At 47.2% G+C, this 18251-nt stretch overlaps 1 protein-coding gene across 1 annotated transcript in view; it reads left to right on the top strand.

Annotated features, from left to right (window-relative positions):
* The window catches only part of LOC126188368 (sulfate anion transporter 1-like), a 153010-nt gene extending 135330 nt beyond the window's left edge, over window positions 1-17680 (top strand). The window contains exon 8 of the mRNA XM_049929967.1: window positions 17175-17680. Coding sequence (XP_049785924.1) covers window positions 17175-17680 — 506 coding nt within the window. The remainder of the gene's footprint in view (window positions 1-17174) is intronic.
* The last annotated feature ends 571 nt before the right edge of the window (window positions 17681-18251 follow it).

Here is an 18251-nt window from a genome sequence, read left to right as displayed (position 1 = left end):
ATATGACATCGTACTGAATGTAAACACATTTTACGTAGCTGCCAGCTCAGATTCAAAATTCCCAGCTATAGCGTGACTTGCACGAATAGCAGACGAGCCGCTTGACTGTGGTTGGTCGGTGCTCAGAAATTAATGATGGACACAACATATGCGGGCTGGCGCATATCACAACGAAACACACAAATGTGCCTAATAAAAACGCTGTTCAAATCAGTTAAAACACAACCCTCCTGAGAATACGTAAAACACGTGTAATAACAACTACAATAAGATGAATGAATAAGACAGAGAAACTAAATAGTAACAACAACTATTAAGAGTCAACACTCATTGCAAACACACTTTCAACATTTAGTTTTTTAGTTGCACATCTTGATCTTGGACAGTTCAGTGTTTCAATTTTGTTTCTTTTTTCACAGCTCAGTACACCTTCTTCCTGTTTTAGTGCTTAATCTGTGTTCAGTTTATGATGGGGGTCCCACCGGGCCATTTTACCACTAAATCCGAGAGGTATGCCATGTGAAGCTTTCCTTCTGAGAGCGCTCCGCTGGCGAACGCAACTCGACACACAGCCACGGCGACAGGAGGGAAGGTAGTAAAAGCGTGCGTACGATTCGTGGAGGTAGATTGATTGGCTCTAAGCACTATGGGACTTAACATCTGAGATCATCAGACTTATAACTACCTACACCTAACTAACCTAAGGACATCACACACATCCACGCTCGAGGCACGATTCGAACCTACGACCGTAGCAGCAGCGCGTTTCCGGACTGAAGCGCCTAGAACCGCTCGGCCACAGAGGACGGCGTGGAGGTAGAAACCCTGCATACGCTATAACAGCGTTACTGCTTATCGCGCAACAGTACCCCTGAAATTTAATGCCCTCTGATGGCTATGGTGAAGAAAAGGACTCAGTAGAGTAAAGTACTTAAACCACAACACGCTGTGTTACCTAGTCCTGTCACGAACTGGGCCACGTGTGCAGAAAACAATTTTCAGAGATTTAAAAAAAATGGTTCAAATGGCTCTGAGCACTATGGGACTTAACATCTGGGGTCATCAGTCCCCTAGAACATAGAACTACTTAAACCTAACTAACCTAAGGAGATCACACACACATCCATGCCCGAGGCAGGATTCGAACCTGCGACCGTAGCAGTCGCGCGGTTCAGGACTGAGCGCCTAGAACAGCTAGACCACCGCGGCCGGCTCAGGGATTTACATTGCGTAATTTTGATCGTGAATCTCGATTATTCAACCACAAAAGAACCCGTTTACCTTCGACATTAACGAAAGTAACCACGTCGGAGTTTCGTAACGAAAATCAAAAGGACATGGAACACGAAACTCCCGTAAATCAGATTGTAAATGATGAAGTAAATTATTATAATTTTTTTACAGTTTTAACTGTAAGAGCCAAATAAACTCGCTCTAGGTCATGAGTAAGTCGTAATATGACATCGTACTGAATGTAAACACATTTTACGTAGCTGCCAGCTCAGATTCAAAATTCCCAGCTATAGCGTGACTTGCACGAATAGCAGACGAGCCGCCTGACTGTGGTTGGTCGGTGCTCAGAAATTAATGATGGACACAACATATGCGGGCTGGCGCATATCACAACGAAACACACAAATGTGCCTAATAAAAACGCTGTTCAAATCAGTTAAAACACAACCCTCCTGAGAATACGTAAAACACGTGTAATAACAACTACAATAAGATGAATGAATAAGACAGAGAAACTAAATAGTAACAACAACTATTAAGAGTCAACACTCATTGCAAACACACTTTCAACATTTAGTTTTTTTTAAAAAAATCAAATACTTAGAAACATTTCCACGAAAGAGAAAGAAATTAAAGCTGAAACTGCATGAGATGCTTTAAGAGGGTACAGGGAGAGCGTTTGGCATCACAGCTTCTCTTCGCATGGTCTGTGCATTGAGACATCGTTGTTGGCTTATCGCTGCTGGCGGCGTAATTGAAGTAACTCTATCAGATAGAAAACTGTAGCCCATGCATTCTCTTAGTTAGTAAATGATTCCCCTGTGGGTAATAGTCTTTCGTTGCATTCCTTTTGTCTCAGGCTGGTTAGATGTAATCGTTACTGTGTAGATCTACTTTCTATATGTTCGCGATTTCAACGTTCCATACACACGTTTTTGTTTCTAACGTCCCGTACACAATTTTGAAAGAGTATACAATGCACTTTTACTAGAGATCGCGACGTTAATAACAGTCTGCATTTTTGGCAATAACGATCACCAACTTATATTTCTTGCGAAAAGCAGAACCACACGTACCAAACAGTTCATAACTCTCCACGGCGAAAGTTAAAGTTACACTGCGAGTTGTAAATCATTATGTCATACACAAGATAATATGTTCATTGTACTGTACTTCGGTCAACTCAGTTACGTGCAAAACAACTCGGTTCTAGCTACGAAAATCACAGTCCATTTACATAAACATTGTCGCTGCTATTTACAGTACTCAATGAAGGACACTGTTTACATTTTGTTTCATAACTTCAATGTCGAAATTTAGTTTATAGCGTGACCAAAAATAGGAACATGGCCATAGATTTTCGTGTGCCTCCGTCTAGCCCAATTACACAACACACTCGTACACTGCACGGCGCTGCGTCCCTGGATAATGTTACTCTTCGACTGTCAATCATCGGTTCGCTCTCGCATCGCAGTTAATACGACGATGCTGCATATTACATTTGATTTCACACAGCGCTTTTCACAAAAGCATTACAAAGAAAATGAAACATATGTTGATAGATTTTAATACGCAATTAAGAGATTCATGTAGCAACATTAATAAATCATAAAGCATTTTGCATTTCATACTGGAGAACCAAAGAACAAATATTCTAAACCATCAAAATATATGTGTACAGAATAAATGAAGTAGAAGAAGAGAAAGAAGGAAAAATAAATGTCTCTCATAATTAGCGATATTTTCACACTACACACCGTACTTATTGATTCTCGCATTTTTCGAGAGCATCCTGGGATTGATTTTCTGGTATGGCGCGCATATCTCCTGTTGCACTGTGTTGAATCTCTTCTACGGCATGGAAACTACGTTTTTTATAACGTGGTTTCAAGTTTGGAAAACAGAAAATGTCTGCTGGGGCTATGTTCTGAGAATACGGTGGATGGGACGCAACGGGAATTTAGTGTTTTGCTAGATAGCTGCGGACAAGAAGTAACGCGTGATCCGGAGCATTGTCATGATACAGCAGCCAAGTCCGGTTCTCCTAAAATCCACACCTCTTCCTGCGCACAGCGTCTCTCATGATTGCTAAGGTTCCCTGGTAGATTTCCTCGATTACCATCTGACCACGTGATGCAGATTCCTGATGGACAGTGATGATGTGGAAGATGGTCCAGGCTCGGGATGGTCGCCGACCGGCATTCTGCCCCGTTGAGAACGCTTAAGCTACTCATTGCGGTGCGTACGACTCGTACAGTTGGCTAAGTAGCTGCAATTTCTCTGTGGCGATTTTGCCAAAATTGAAGAGAAATTTCACACACACACACACACACACACACACACACACACACACAGAGAGAGAGAGAGAGAGAGAGAGAGAGATGAGTTCTTCTTCAAGCTCTTCCACCGTCGTACGCAGCTCGTGGTCTCGCTGCCCGAGCACGAGGTCCTGGGTTCGATTCCCGGCGGGGTCAGGGATTTTCACCTGCCTCGAGATGACTGCGTATTTGTATTGTCCTCATCATTCCATCATCGTTCATGACAGTGGCAAGACTGGACTGAGCAAAGGTTTGGAATCTGTACGGGCGCTGATAACGGTGTTGTTGAATGCTGCACAAACCAAACATCATCATCATCATCTTCCAATGTCACTCCGGCACTGATCCAAACAGCGGCTTGAGCACGCGTTCACGTCAGCGGCCGTAGCTGACTGAGTAAGGGTCAGAGCGAAAAGCGGTGGACGGCAGTTTGCTATCTAAGCTGCCGCTATGTGCGCATAGTATCAGCAGCGCACACCCTCGGACACTTGGCGCGATATTTCAAAAGTTGGTTTGGTTTCTTTTTGAACGAACATCGTAACCAACAGGCCACCTTACGGTGCGTGACCGTGTACCACTATTAGTTCCCTTTCCTGTTCTAATTGCAAAGGGCGCGAGGGAGAAACGAGGGTTGATATGTCTTCGAACGAACCCTAACTTCTCTTATCTTGTCTTCGCGATCCGTAAGCAAAATGTACACTGGCGATAGTACAGTCATTCTTCAGTCAGCAGAAAATGCTGGTTCTCTATATTTTCTCGATATTATTCAGCGAAAAGAATGTTTTGTTCCCTCCAGGGATTCCGATTTCTTCTCTCCGACAACTCCCGTTCGAATTCACGGACCATTTCCGTAATACTCGCGTGCTAATCGAGGCTACCTGTAACGAATCTTGCAGCATATTTCTGAACTGCTTCAGTGTCTTCCTGGTGCAGATCCCTGACATTCGAGCCCTACTCAAGAGAGAGTCGCACTCATGTTCCATATGCTGGTCCGTTTACAGACGAGCAACACTTTCCTAACATTCTTCCAATAACCCAAAGTCTATCATTTGCCTACCCTGTCACTGTTCTCAGGTGCTCTTTGCATTTCATTTCGCTTCGCAACGGTACCCATGGATAAGTCGGAGCTATTCAAAATTCACTACTGGCCATTAAAATTGCTACACCAAGAAGAAATGCAGATGATAAACGGGTATATATTGGACAAATATATTATATTAGAACTGACATGCGATTACATTTTCAAGCAATTTGGGTGCATACATTCTGGGAAATCAGTACCCAGAATAACCACCTCTCGCCGTACTAACGGCCTTGATAGGCCTGGGCATTGAGTCAAACAGAGCTTGGATGGCGTGTACAGGTACTACTGTCCATGCAGCTTCAACACGATACCACAGTTCATCAAGAGTAGTGACTGGCGTATTCTGACGAGCCAGTTGCTCGGCCTCCATTGACCAGACGTTTTCAGTTGGTGATAGATCTGGACAATGTGCTGGCCAGGGCAGCAGTCGAACATTTTCTCTATCCAGAAAGGCCCGTACAGGACCTGCAACATGCTGTCGTGCATTATCCTGCTGAAATGTAGGGTTTCGCAGGGATCGAATGAAGGGTAGAGCCACGGGTCGTAACACATCTGAAATGTATCGTCCACTGTTCAAAGTGCCGTCAATGCGAACAAGAGGTGACCGAGACGTGTGACCAAGGGCACCCCATACCATCACGCCGGGTGATACGCCAGTATGGCGATGACCAATGCGCGCTTTCAATGTGCGTTCACCGCGATGTCGCCAAACACGGATGCGACCATCGTGATGCTGTAAACAGAACCTGGATTCATCCGAAAAAAGGACGTTTTGCCATAGGTTCATCCAGGTTCGTCGTAGAGTACACCATCGCAGGCGCTCCTGTCTGTGATGCAGCGTCAAGGGTAACCACAGCCACGGTCTCCGAGCTAATAGTCCATACTGCTGGAAACGTCGTCGTACTGTTCGTGCAGATGGTTGTTGTCTTGCAAACGTCCCCATCTGTTGACTCAGGGATCGAGACGTGGCAGCACGATCCGTTACAGCCATGCGGATAAGATGCCTGTCATCTCGATTGCTAGTGGTACGAGGCCGTTGGGATCCAGCACGGCGTTCCGTATTACCCTCCTGAACCCAACGATTCCATATTCTGCTAATAGCCATTGGATCTCGACCAACGTGAGCAGCAATGTCGCGATACGATAAACCGCAGTCGCGGTAGGCTACAATCCGACCTTTATCAATGTCGGAAACGTGATGGTAAGCATTTATCCTCCTTACACGAGGCATCACAACAACGTTTCACCAGGCAACGCCGGTCAACTGCTGTTTGTGTATGGGAAATCGGTTGGAAACTTTCCTCATATATAGTAGCATATTGCTGCCCACGGTTTTCCTCAGATCGTGTACGTATACAGAGAACGCAAGCGATACTATGATACTATCTCGACAATATCCCTCTCTCTGATGAACTCTCGTCCTCCAGGACAACGTATTGCATTAAGTCTTCGAACCACTCAGATATCTCAGTAACTATTCTGCATACTCAGGCCTATGTTAACAGTGTGCAGTGTGGCTCTGTATCAAACACTTTTGGGAAGTCTTGGAATATTCAATCTGCTTGTTGTCCCGTAATCTGAAGTTCGCAGGATGTAGTGTGAGTAGAGGAAAAGGTTGCAGTTTTCTTATAAGTGCTGTAACAAACTACACGTCCACCTCTCCACCTGCCTTTGACGAATATTCCGAAACATGCTAGACGGAAATGGTGCAGAGAACGATGTTGCTGGGGACAGGAATGGCATCAGATAGTGTTTTCGGACGAATCCATGTTCTGTTCGCCGCGAACAGGAGGAGCGGTATCACAGTGATTGCATTTCGACAAGACGTACAGCGCCAACTCAAGGCCGTATGGTTTGGGGTGCCATTGGGTACAACCACAAATCGCAGCTGGTGCGTGTCCAGGGCGCTGTGCCCAGTGAGAGCTACGTCAATGACACCCTGCGACCCGTAGCCATACCGTTTGTGCACAACACCCAAGGCGCCGTTCTTCCGCAAGACAATGCGCGACCACATGTTGATGCACAAATTCTTGCCTGCTTGGTGTCACAAGCTGTCAACTTTTTTTTACTGTGGCCCACCACATCGCCGGACTTGTCGCCACGTGAAAATGTGTGGAATATGGTGAAACGATGGGTGCAGCGTTGTGACCCAATTCCAAGGACCGGAGACGGACCTTGCAACCAGGTGAATGCAGCGTCGGTGTCTATACCACGGGACGCCATTCGCGCCTTATTCGCGTCCATGCCATCACGCATTGAACAAGTTATCAGGACTCAAGCAAATCCTGTGCCTACTAGGCAACAGGACACATGCTGAACCGAGGTTACTGAAATGCTAATCATTTCAGCAGAACATACTAATGTACACTCCTGGAAATGGAAAAAAGAACACATTGACACCGGTGTGTCAGACCCACCATACTTGCTCCGGACACTGCGAGAGGGCTGTACAAGCAATGATCACACGCACGGCACAGCAGACACACCAGGAACCGCGGTGTTGGCCGTCGAATGGCGCTAGCTGCGCAGCATTTGTGCACCGCCGCCGTCAGTGTCAGCCAGTTTGCCGTGGCATACGGAGCTCCATCGCAGTCTTTAACACTGGTAGCATGCCGCGACAGCGTGGACGTGAACCGTATGTGCAGTTGACGGACTTTGAGCGAGGGCGTATAGTGGGCATGCGGGAGACCGGGTGGACGTACCGCCGAATTGCTCAACACGTGGGGCGTGAGGTCTCTACAGTACATCGATGTTGTCGCCAGTGGTCGGCGGAAGGTGCACGTGCCCGTCGACCTGGGACCGGACCGCAGCGACGCACGGATGCACGCCAAGACCGTAGGATCCTACGCAGTGCCGTAGGGGACCGCACCGCCACTTCCCAGCAAATTAGGGACAGTGTTGCTCCTGGGGTATCGGCGAGGACCATTCGCAACCGTCTCCATGAAGCTGGGCTACTGTCCCGCACACCGTTAGGCCGTCTTCTGCTCACGCCCCAACATCGTGCAGCCCGCCTCCAGTGGTGTCGCGACAGGCGTGAATGGAGGGACGAATGGAGACGTGTCGTCTTCAGCGATGAGAGTCGCTTCTGCATTGGTGCCAATGATGGTCGTATGCGTGTTTGGCGCCGTGCAGGTGAGCGCCACAATCAGGACTGCATACGACCGAGGCACACAGGGCCAACACCCGGCATCATGGTGTGGGGAGCGATCTCCTACACTGGCCGTACACCACTGGTGATCGTCGAGGGGACACTGAATAGTGCACGGTACATCCAAACCGTCATCGAACACATCGTTCTACCATTCCTAGACCGGCAAGGGAACTTGCTGTTCCAACAGGACAATGCACGTCCGCATGTATCCCGTGCCACCCAACGTGCTCTAGAAGGTGTAAGTTAACTACCCTGGCCAGCAATATCTCCGGATCTGTCCCCCATTGAGCATGTTTGGGACTGGATGAAGCGTCGTCTCACGCGGTCTGCACATCCAGCACGAACGCTGGTCCAACTGAGGCGCCAGGTGGAAATGGCATGGCAAGCCGTTCCACAGGACTACATCCAGCATCTCTACGATCGTCTCCATGGGAGAATAGCAGCCTGCATTGCTGCGAAAGGTGGATATACACTGTACTAGTGCCGACATTGCGCATGCTCTGTTGCCTGTGTCTATGTGGCTGTGGTTCTGTCAGTGTGATCATGTGATGTATCTGACCACAGGAATGTGTCAATAAAGTTTCCCCTTCCTGGGACAATGAATTCACGGTGTTCTTATTTCAATTTCCAAGAGTGTAAATGTCCTGTGAATATGAACGTTCTATCTCTAGTCCTTCAAGGTGTTCTGTTTTTTTTTCTGAACATGAGTGTACCTGTATAACCTTTTAGTTACGCTGTATTTTGGGTAGACATGAATCGCGTCTGATTGGAGACATAAATTTTTTTTCTACTGTAGTTTGTAGGCGGCGTAGAAATGAATCTGTGCATAGTGGAAACTACGCACTGACGTTCATATGCGCAACAAATCGTTTAAATATGTAACGAACTTCTCCAAAGCATGGTGCAATGACTATTTCTGACTAGTTCCTCTATTCACGAAACTTTATTTCGTTTTAGCGCTCGCAGATTCCTCTTCCTCCAGCCACTGCTGTCCAATTCATTGAAATAATCTTCTGGAACGGTTGAATATGTCAGGATTATGTAAATATGCAAACACAGAACAGGCACGCAATTCTGATAAGATCATCTATGAGAATGATGGCATGAGGTTCAAGAGAGTAGACTAGTTAAAATACTTGGGATCTTGGTTTACCACGGACAGCACCATAAAAATGGACATCAAGGAAGGAATAGCAGTGGGAACGAAATGCATGGATTCCCTTAGAGAGGCGCTTGGCTCCAAATCGATCTCAGTGAACGCTAAGATGAAAATCTACAACACAGTGATATGCCCAGCAGTAATGTAAAGTTCAGAGACATGGAGCATGACTAAGCGAGAAATGGAAAAACTATTAACATTTGAAAGAAGAGTAATGAGGACGATATGGGGACCAGTTTTAGATAATGGAGAATGGAGGAGGAGCAAAAACGAGGAAACCTACCTTCTGATGCGACAACCAACAGAAGATAAAGACCAAAAGAATACAATGGGTCGGCCATGTAGCCCGTATGACAGATGGAAGACAGGCGAAGATGGCACAAGCGGGGAAACCAAACACCAAACGCCCCATTGGACGACCAAGGCAGCACTGGATGGACGACCTGGCGAAGGACCTAGCAGCCCTGGGAATTGAAGACACGTGGAGGAACCGGCCACAAAACAGGAAGGAATTGAGGCAGTTTGTGGAAGCGGCGCGTTGTCTGCAGGGCCTGTGATCGCTAAATATCTACCTATCTATCTATCATCCAAGTGGACTAAATGAGCGTTATATACTCTCGTATGCATAAGTAACTTTCGCATGATGATACTCATTGCTCGCTGAAACTTGGCCCTTATATACACTCCTGGAAATGGAAAAAAGAACACATTGACACCGGTGTGTCAGACCCACCATACTTGCTCCGGACACTGCGAGAGGGCTGTACAAGCAATGATCACACGCACGGCACAGCGGACACACCAGGAACCGCGGTGTTGGCTGTCGAATGGCGCTAGCTGCGCAGCATTTGTGCACCGCCGCCGTCAGCGTCAGCCAGTTTGCCGTGGCATACGGAGCTCCATCGCAGTCTTTAAAACTGATAGCATGCCGCGACAGCGTGGACGTGAACCGTATGTGCAGTTGACGGACTTTGAGCGAGGGCGTATAGTTGGCATGCGGGAGGCCGGGTGGACGTACCGCCGAATTGCTCAACACGTGGGGCGTGAGGTCTCCACAGTACATCGATGTTGTCGCCAGTGGTCGGCGGAAGGTGCACGTGCCCGTCGACCTGGGACCGGACCGCAGCGACGCACGGATGCACGCCAAGACCGTAGGATCCTACGCAGTGCCGTAGGGGACCGCACCGCCACTTCCCAGCAAATTAGGGACAGTGTTGCTCCTGGGGTATCGGCGAGGACCATTCGCAACCGTCTCCATGAAGCTGGGCTACGGTCCCGCACACCGTTAGGCCGTCTTCCGCTCACGCCCCAACATCGTGCAGCCCGCCTCCAGTGGTGTCGCGACAGGCGTGAATGGAGGGACGAATGGAGACGTGTCGTCTTCAGCGATGAGAGTCGCTTCTGCCTTGGTGCCAATGATGGTCGTATGCGTGTTTGGCGCCGTGCAGGTGAGCGCCACAATCAGGACTGCATACGACCGAGGCACACAGGGCCAACACCCGGCATCATGGTGTGGGAAGCGATCTCCTACACTGGCCGTACACCACTGGTGATCGTCGAGGGGACACTGAATAGTGCACGGTACATCCAAACCGTCATCGAACCCATCGTTCTACCATTCCTAGACCGGCAAGGGAACTTGCTGTTCCAACAGGACAATGCACGTCCGCATGTATCCCGTGCCACCCAACGTGCTCTAGAAGGTGTAAGTCAACTACCCTGGCCAGCAAGATCTCCGGATCTGTCCCCCATTGAGCATGTTTGGGACTGGATGAAGCGTCGTCTCACGCGGTCTGCACGTCCAGCACGAACGCTGGTCCAACTGAGGCGCCAGGTGGAAATGGCATGGCAAGCCGTTCCACAGGACTACATCCAGCATCTCTACGATCGTCTCCACGGGAGAATAGCAGCCTGCATTGCTGCGAAAGGTGGATATACACTGTACTAGTGCCGACATTGTGCATGCTCTGTTGCCTGTGTCTATGTGCCTGTGGTTCTGTAAGTGTGATCATGTGATGTATCTGACCCCAGGAATGTGTCAATAAACTTTCCCCTTCCTGGGACAATGAATTCACGGTGTTCTTATTTCAATTTCCAGGAGTGTAGAAAAACTCTTACAATATGGCACACAAGGCAACTGGAAGAAATACGCAATGGGTCGAGCAGAAATGACACTTTTATTCGATTTTGATAATTACACCGAGATTACATTGATTTACGATGGTGCACTGGTCAATGCAAAAGAGGGACATGGATCTCAATAGGATGTGTGACCACATCGGGCAGCAGTGCTCCCATACTGGCCATAAAGTTGGCAAGCAGCTCCTGTCGCATGACTTTCCGTTCCTCCACCATCGCGGCAGACGGCTGGTTCATGTGGATGTGCCGCAGTACGCCTCCTCAACATGTCCCACATGTGCTCCATGGGACGGCCGGCCAGAGTGGCCGTGCGGTTCTACGCGCTGCAGTCTGGAGCCGAGCGACCGCTCCGGTCGCAGGTTCGAATCCTGCCTCGGGCATGGCTGTGTGTGATGTTCTTAGGTTAGTTAGGTTTAATTAGTTCTAAGTTCTAGGCGACTGATGACCTCAGCAGTTAAGTCGCATAGTGCTTAGAGCCATTTTTGCTCCATAGGACTGAAGTCGGGGAAACAGACAGACCAGTCCGTTTTCGAATATCCTCTTTTTCGAACAGCTTCTCCATGTGCGGTGCTCGATGCTGTGGCGCCTCGTTATCCATAAAACTGAAGTCAGGGCCGAATTCGCCCCCCTGAAAAGTCGCACATGGGGAAGGAGCAAAGTCTCACAATAACTGACCTTGTTCAAAGATCTGGAGGTCAGTATGTCCATGCAACGTTATGCCTCCTCACAACATAATACCTCGATCATCAAATCAGTTTTGTTCGACAGTTTTCCTTGGTGCGCTATCTGTTCCCATCAGTCGCCATATGAGGGTATGTCTAGAATCACTACGCAGACTCAATCGGTTCTCATCCGAAAATAGCACACGGCTCCACTCTTCACTGATCAAGTCGCTACGCTCTTGACACTATCGAAAAACGTTGAACATTGTACACTCAGGGGTGAGTGTGACTTATGAATGGCCATTCACCTTTTAGTAATAACTTTTTCTGCGCCAGTACTCACCCCTACCCTTTAGGAAAGGAATAGTGATTCTCGAGTGGATGGTGTGTAGTAGAACACTAAACGATTGTATAGGGTGCGTCAAAAGTTTTCTATTGTCAGGTTAACTTTGCTTTTAAATGACGAATAGTTTTCGAACGAACATAACGATGTATTGTTACTCTTTTGACACATAATAACCACAAAGTCCCTACTAATCTGAAGTTACCCACATGCAAAGACAATCTCTATTAATAATCAGCTTATGGCATTGAACCAATCCTGTTTCCGAAAATCTTACGAGCGGATGTTCTGTGTTCATGACTACTCGCTAAAATATTCCACAACCCGATCCCTTTCAATTTATGGTCCAGGCTCTCAAAATGTACTGCGCCGAATTTAGTTATTCATTAAGTCGCAGTTTGCACAGAAGATCCGGAATTCACAAATGATGACTTTACAGCACTCCACAGTCAAGTTTGACTCATAATTCCGTTAAATTACGATCAATTTTCAGAGATCCTAATACGGGGTTTGGAACTTTAATAGTGGCTACCATTTATTTGCAGCTCTTACAAAATAGATACTTGTTTAAAAGTTTTACTGATCTTCAAAGTAGTCACCCGTATTGTGTATAACCCGGTGCCAGCGATGTGGAAATCGTAGGACACTCTTAGCAGTGCCAGTTGGTTGACAGTTCAAGCGGCGCGATCTATTGCCCGACGAAATTGTAGCAGTTCTGAAGCGAATGACGTGAAGTGTTTCCTTCAGTTTAGAAAAAAAAGGCTCTGAGCACTATGGGACTTAACTTCTAAGGTCATCAGTCCCCTAGAACTTAGAACTACTTAAGCCTAACTAACCTAAGGACATCACACACATCCATGCCCGAGGCAGGATTCGAACCTGCGACCATAGCGGTCACGCGGTTCCAGACTGTAGCGCGTTTAACCGCTTGGCCACACCGGCCGGCTCAGTTTAGAAATCGAGTTGAACTCACGAGGGCTTAAATCAGGGGAGTGCAGTAGGTAGTAAGTTGTAGATACTTGTCTGTAAGAAGCAGAACAGTAAATAATGAAAAATTCAAAATATTAATGGACAAGTAGGTGGTGCAAATCGCGTACTGTATTTTCTGTAATAAGTTCGTAGTTCCAAATTCGTTGTTTCTTCGTGACACTTCGTTACCTTGTACAATGTTACGTAATTAATTAGAGCAGAAATTCCACAATTGAGGTAAATGCATCAGAGAACGTAAGGCAATATTTTTGGCTGTCACCTCTTATATCGTTACCAAAGAAATGTAAAACAAGTGGAATCTGAGCAAAGGTAGTGTGGCAAGAAAGCACAATAACATTGCTCTTCTCAGCTTAAAGCTAAATTTAGTTCCAGCTATCAAATTGTTAATATGTCTTTAAACCGTGTATACATAGTTTCAGGCTACTTCTGAAGGTGATCAGTCAGTAGGAACGAAGTATGTTGTTGTTGTGGTCTTCAGTCCTGAGACTGGTTTGATGCAGCTCTCCATGCTACTCAATCCTGTACAAGCTCCTTCATCTCTCAGTACGTACTGCAGCCTACATCCTTCTGAATCTGCTTAATGTATTCATCTCTTGGTCTCCCTCTACGATTTTTACCATCCATGTTGCCCACCAATACTAAATTGGTGATGCCCTGATCCCTCAGAACATGTCCTACCAACCGATCCCTTGTTCCAGTCAAGTTGTGCCACAAACTCCTCTGCTCCCCAATTCTATTCAATACCTCCTCATTAGTTATGTGATCTACCCATCTAATCTTCAGCATTCTTCTGTAGCACCACATTTCGAAAGCTTCTATCCTCTTCTTGTCCGAACTATTTATCGTCCATGTTTCACTTCCATACATGGCTACACTCCATACAAATACTCTCAGAAACGAATTCCCGACACTTAAATCTATACTCGATGTTAACAAATTTCTCTTCCTCAGAAACGCTTTCCTTGGTATTGCCAGTGTAGATTTTATATCCTCTCTACTTCGACCATCATCAGTTATTTTGCTCCCGAAATAGTAAAACTCCTTTACTACTTTAAGTGTCTCATTCCCTAATCTAATTCCCTCAGCATTACCCGAGTTAACTCGACTACACTTAAGGTACGCCGATGATATTGTAATTCTGTCAGAGACTGCAAAGGACTTGGAAGATGTGGCGTCCCTGCACTCCAACCGCTTGCTGATATTGTCGACGCCGTAGAGCTGCTACTGCCACAGCTCTCGCAGTGGAGTTGAGACACTAAGCGCGATGACGTAGGTCCCCGTTGGTGAACGGGAGACAGAAATGCGAACTCGTACGATGGATGCTTCTTCTGATTTAAGATTGAATGATTCATTGCCCGGATATGCAGTAGTTGTTAAATCTTATCTCATCCGCATCGTACACACCACCAATTGCGAAGAAAGATTGTAATTATCAGTCTTCTCGTACGTTGTTGGCTCGTTGCTACGGAGTTGTTGAACCTGTATGAAGCGAGATCCACAGATACTCTTTGATCACGCCTGAGTGAACCTACGCCGTAATGTTAAAAAAATGTTCCAAAGTTCTCTTTTCAATTAATGAAGTAGATATTTTGATATTCAGATTAGATTGTCCCTGCTGAACAGTCGTTGGTCAACTATCATTGATTAAATCACTTAATAATGTAGTCCACGCTTGATATTTCACTGGGAACGAACAGTTTATTGTTCCTTGGCCACTAAATACTTTATAACTTTCGCACCACACGCAGACGCAGTTGGTTGGCAAAGTCAGTTGTATTAAAATTAAGTTTCTTGACAATTACGACAACTTGACTCTTCAGCGTTACTGTGTTATCTTCGTGAAGTCGTGTAATTGTGTCCTACTCGAGAGTAATTGAGTGTAGTCCTTTGATATACTATCCACTCTTCTTTTAGTTCCAACTATTTGAAAGTCAGGTCCAATATTCACTAGTTTCGTCAATAAAGTTCAATTAACCCGTTATGCACGGTTAAACGCGTCCATCAGTTCCTGTCTCTGCTTAGAAAATCAGTTTCCGAAGTTCGTGAATCACGTCACGCAAGAAACACTTCTGAACGCAAAACAATCTCGTCGCGTTCCGTACTCTCAATAACTAAGACAAGGATTGTTCTCGCACGTCTTTACAGGACGAGAGCCAGCAAATGACTTCTTCTGCGAAAGAGTATTGTAGCCACATTGAGTTTCTTCGTTGGACTTACAACTCTCTTCCACATAAAAAGTTATCTCTGACTAACATCACCTTGGACTTAGTTTTCAAGATATTAATTGCAATTATCACTTGGATATTTGTCCATTAATTAAATCTTAGGTTTCTTCCTCCTCTTTTCATAACAAAAACTCTCAGTGATGTATAATGATGTTGTTATCAAAACTTCTTGGTGTTAGCTTATCGGCAAAGATGTCGTATTTGCGAAGATAACTCTTCCCTACTTCATATTATGGTATTCTGTCTTAATTGACTTTAAGGGGGTCATCTGGGTGTTATAAAGAGCAGTTGAACGGAATGGACAGTGTCTTCAATTTTTCCTTGATTTTATTTCGATTCCCCCCGAAGGGGGCGGGCTAGCAGCAGCTTATTACGCTGCTCTGCAGCTTACAGACTTTTTTAAAACGTAAGGAGAAGTTAAGAAGCAATAAAAGCAGGCGATAAAACGGGGCCTTAAATTGTAAAACAGCGGAAAATTGTGGAAAGTTAAAACATAAAGCAAAGGATTAGCAAAGCGAATAAAATACACAGGATGCAGACAGGTAACATAGTAGACAGACAATAAAAAAAAACATGGCGACAGTCTGTTTTCTGTTCACAAGAGATATAAAATCACACCCAGCGACAGTATGATGGCCGTTTGCAACACTTCGGAAAAGACACACAACACTGAACACCCACTGTAAACACTGCACTAAAACGTCGGCACAATGAGGACACATCATAGCCTAGGGCAGATGGGAGGGTGGACCTGGACAGATGAGGGGGAAAACAAGGAGGGAGGAGAGGAAAAACGAAAGGAGGGGGGAACCAAAGGAGGGAGAGGACTTATAAGGGGGGGGAGGGGCAGGCAGACGCGAGAGGGAATGGGAAAAGGCAGAGGGGCGGAAATGCAAAGGGACTCGGGGGGAGAAGGTGGGTAGAGAGAGGGTAGGTGGGGAAAAAAGAGGATGGAAGGTGGGAGAGGGCGCCCAAGAAAAGAATGGAAGAAAGGAGGGGGGTGGGGATCAGAGGTGATAGGAGGGATAAATGGAGGGAGTAAGGGCATCATCTGGGAGGGGGAGTTGATGGAAGCCACCTTGGGAAAGGAGATGAAGGGTGTAGAGATGGAGGGTACGGGGGGCACAACAGTGAAAATGTGGCAGGGGGCGGGGATGGGAGAGGAGAGGAGCAACCAGGGGGGACGGATTAAGGATTTGAAGAGGGTAGAGGGGTGCAACCCCCATTTCCGGCCAGAGAGCAGTTTGAGGAGTCGGAGGCGGTTGTGGGCTTTGGATTGGATGGAGCGGAGATGAGGGATCCAGGTGAGGTGACGGTCAATGGGGAGGCCAAGGTAGGTGAGACTGGGGGAGAGGCGGACAGACAGGCGCAGATGGTAAGGGAGAAATTCAGGAGCCGGAAGGAGCGAGTGGTACGACCTATGATGATTGCATGGGTCTTGGAAGGATTGATTGTCAGGAGCCACTGGTTACACCATGTGGCAAAAAGGTCAAGGTGATTCTGTAGAAGGCGTTGGGACCGTTGGAGGGCAGGAGCGAGGGCGAGGAATGCGGTGTCATCGGTATATTGCAAGAAGTATACTGGAGGGGGGCGGGGCATATCTGCCGTGTACAGGAGGTAGAGGAGAGGGGAGAGGAGAAGACAGAGCCCTGTAGCACACCTGCAGAGGGGTAGAAGGTGTGGAAATTGGCATTATGGACGTTTGTGTCTTGAAAGGAGGAACAAAGTAATAATTCTGAAAATACGCTAAGCGCTATACGAGCGCCGTCCCAGAATCGTGTGACTCGAAGTGCAAAGAGATGTTGCAGACACAATTCTCGTTTTGCGCTTCCGAGTGCTCGCTCACTTCGTACGGTCACTGTACGCGCAGGGCCGCCGGCGTACGTGGAGCTGGACGGCAACGCGGCCGCCGTGGAGCGGCCCGGCGTGCGCGTAGTGCGGCTGCTGGCCGGCGCGGCGCTGGCGTTCCCCAGCCGGGACGAGCTGCGCGAGCAGGTGTTCGGCGCGGTGGGCGTGGAGCCGGCCCGGGTGCTGGAGCTGCAGCGGCTGGCGCTGGCCGCCGAGCCGGACTCTGCCCAGCAGCGCGACCTGCTGGAGCGCGCCGAGCAGGCGGCGACGCCGCAGTGGCGCGTGCGGGCCGGCGCCGCGCCGCAGCCGCACCGCCTCACGCACGTCGTGCTCGACCTCTCCACCGTCAGCTCGTGCGACTTCTCGTCCGCCAGGAGCCTCGAGCTGCTCGCCGCCATCTACGACGCCATCGGCGTCACCATGGTGCTCGTGCTGCAGCAGCCCCTCTACTCGCTCGACTCGGTGCTCAGCGTGGACGCCGCCGTGCGGATGATCGGCGCGGCCAGGGAAGAAGAAGAAGAAGACTGATGTCTGGCTGTAATCACGTATAACGGGCATCACTGAATAACGGGGTTCTGTAGAGAATAACCGTCGGTTATCCGCAGAAGAGAAAGACTCCCGTTCGAGGATCAGTTGCGGACTGTATGGAACCTTTGTTCTTCCGTATAATTCGAATATAAGAAGCCTATTTTTATAATGTTTACCTTTGTAACATTTTAGATAATTTGTTTTAGAAAGAAACTGTATTAGCGACTTTATGTATAGCAGGACTTTTGACTAATGAAATTTATACCCTTGGAAGCAAAATAAAGTTTATAGAGAAGAGTTCATATGTCTTGTTAATCTGGTATCTGAACCGTAAATTTACACTTTCAAAATCTTTTCTTCAAGAATTTACTTTATTTACTAGCGATTCATCAAGAACATTAACACATTTAATCACACTACGTGACCGTGGAAGTAGTTGTCACGAAGTAACTGATGGAAAATGAAATTACTTTTAACAAATGTGAATTTCATTCCTAAGAGCTTTTTCAGAAACAGATATAAAATTATAAGCAGGAAAAGCACCCTCGAAATATCAAGTTACAATTTTATT

Source organism: Schistocerca cancellata, chromosome 5, assembly GCF_023864275.1.
Source record: "Schistocerca cancellata isolate TAMUIC-IGC-003103 chromosome 5, iqSchCanc2.1, whole genome shotgun sequence".
Taxonomy (NCBI): Eukaryota; Metazoa; Arthropoda; class Insecta; order Orthoptera; family Acrididae; genus Schistocerca; species Schistocerca cancellata.
This window is presented reverse-complemented; position numbering and strand designations above follow the sequence as displayed.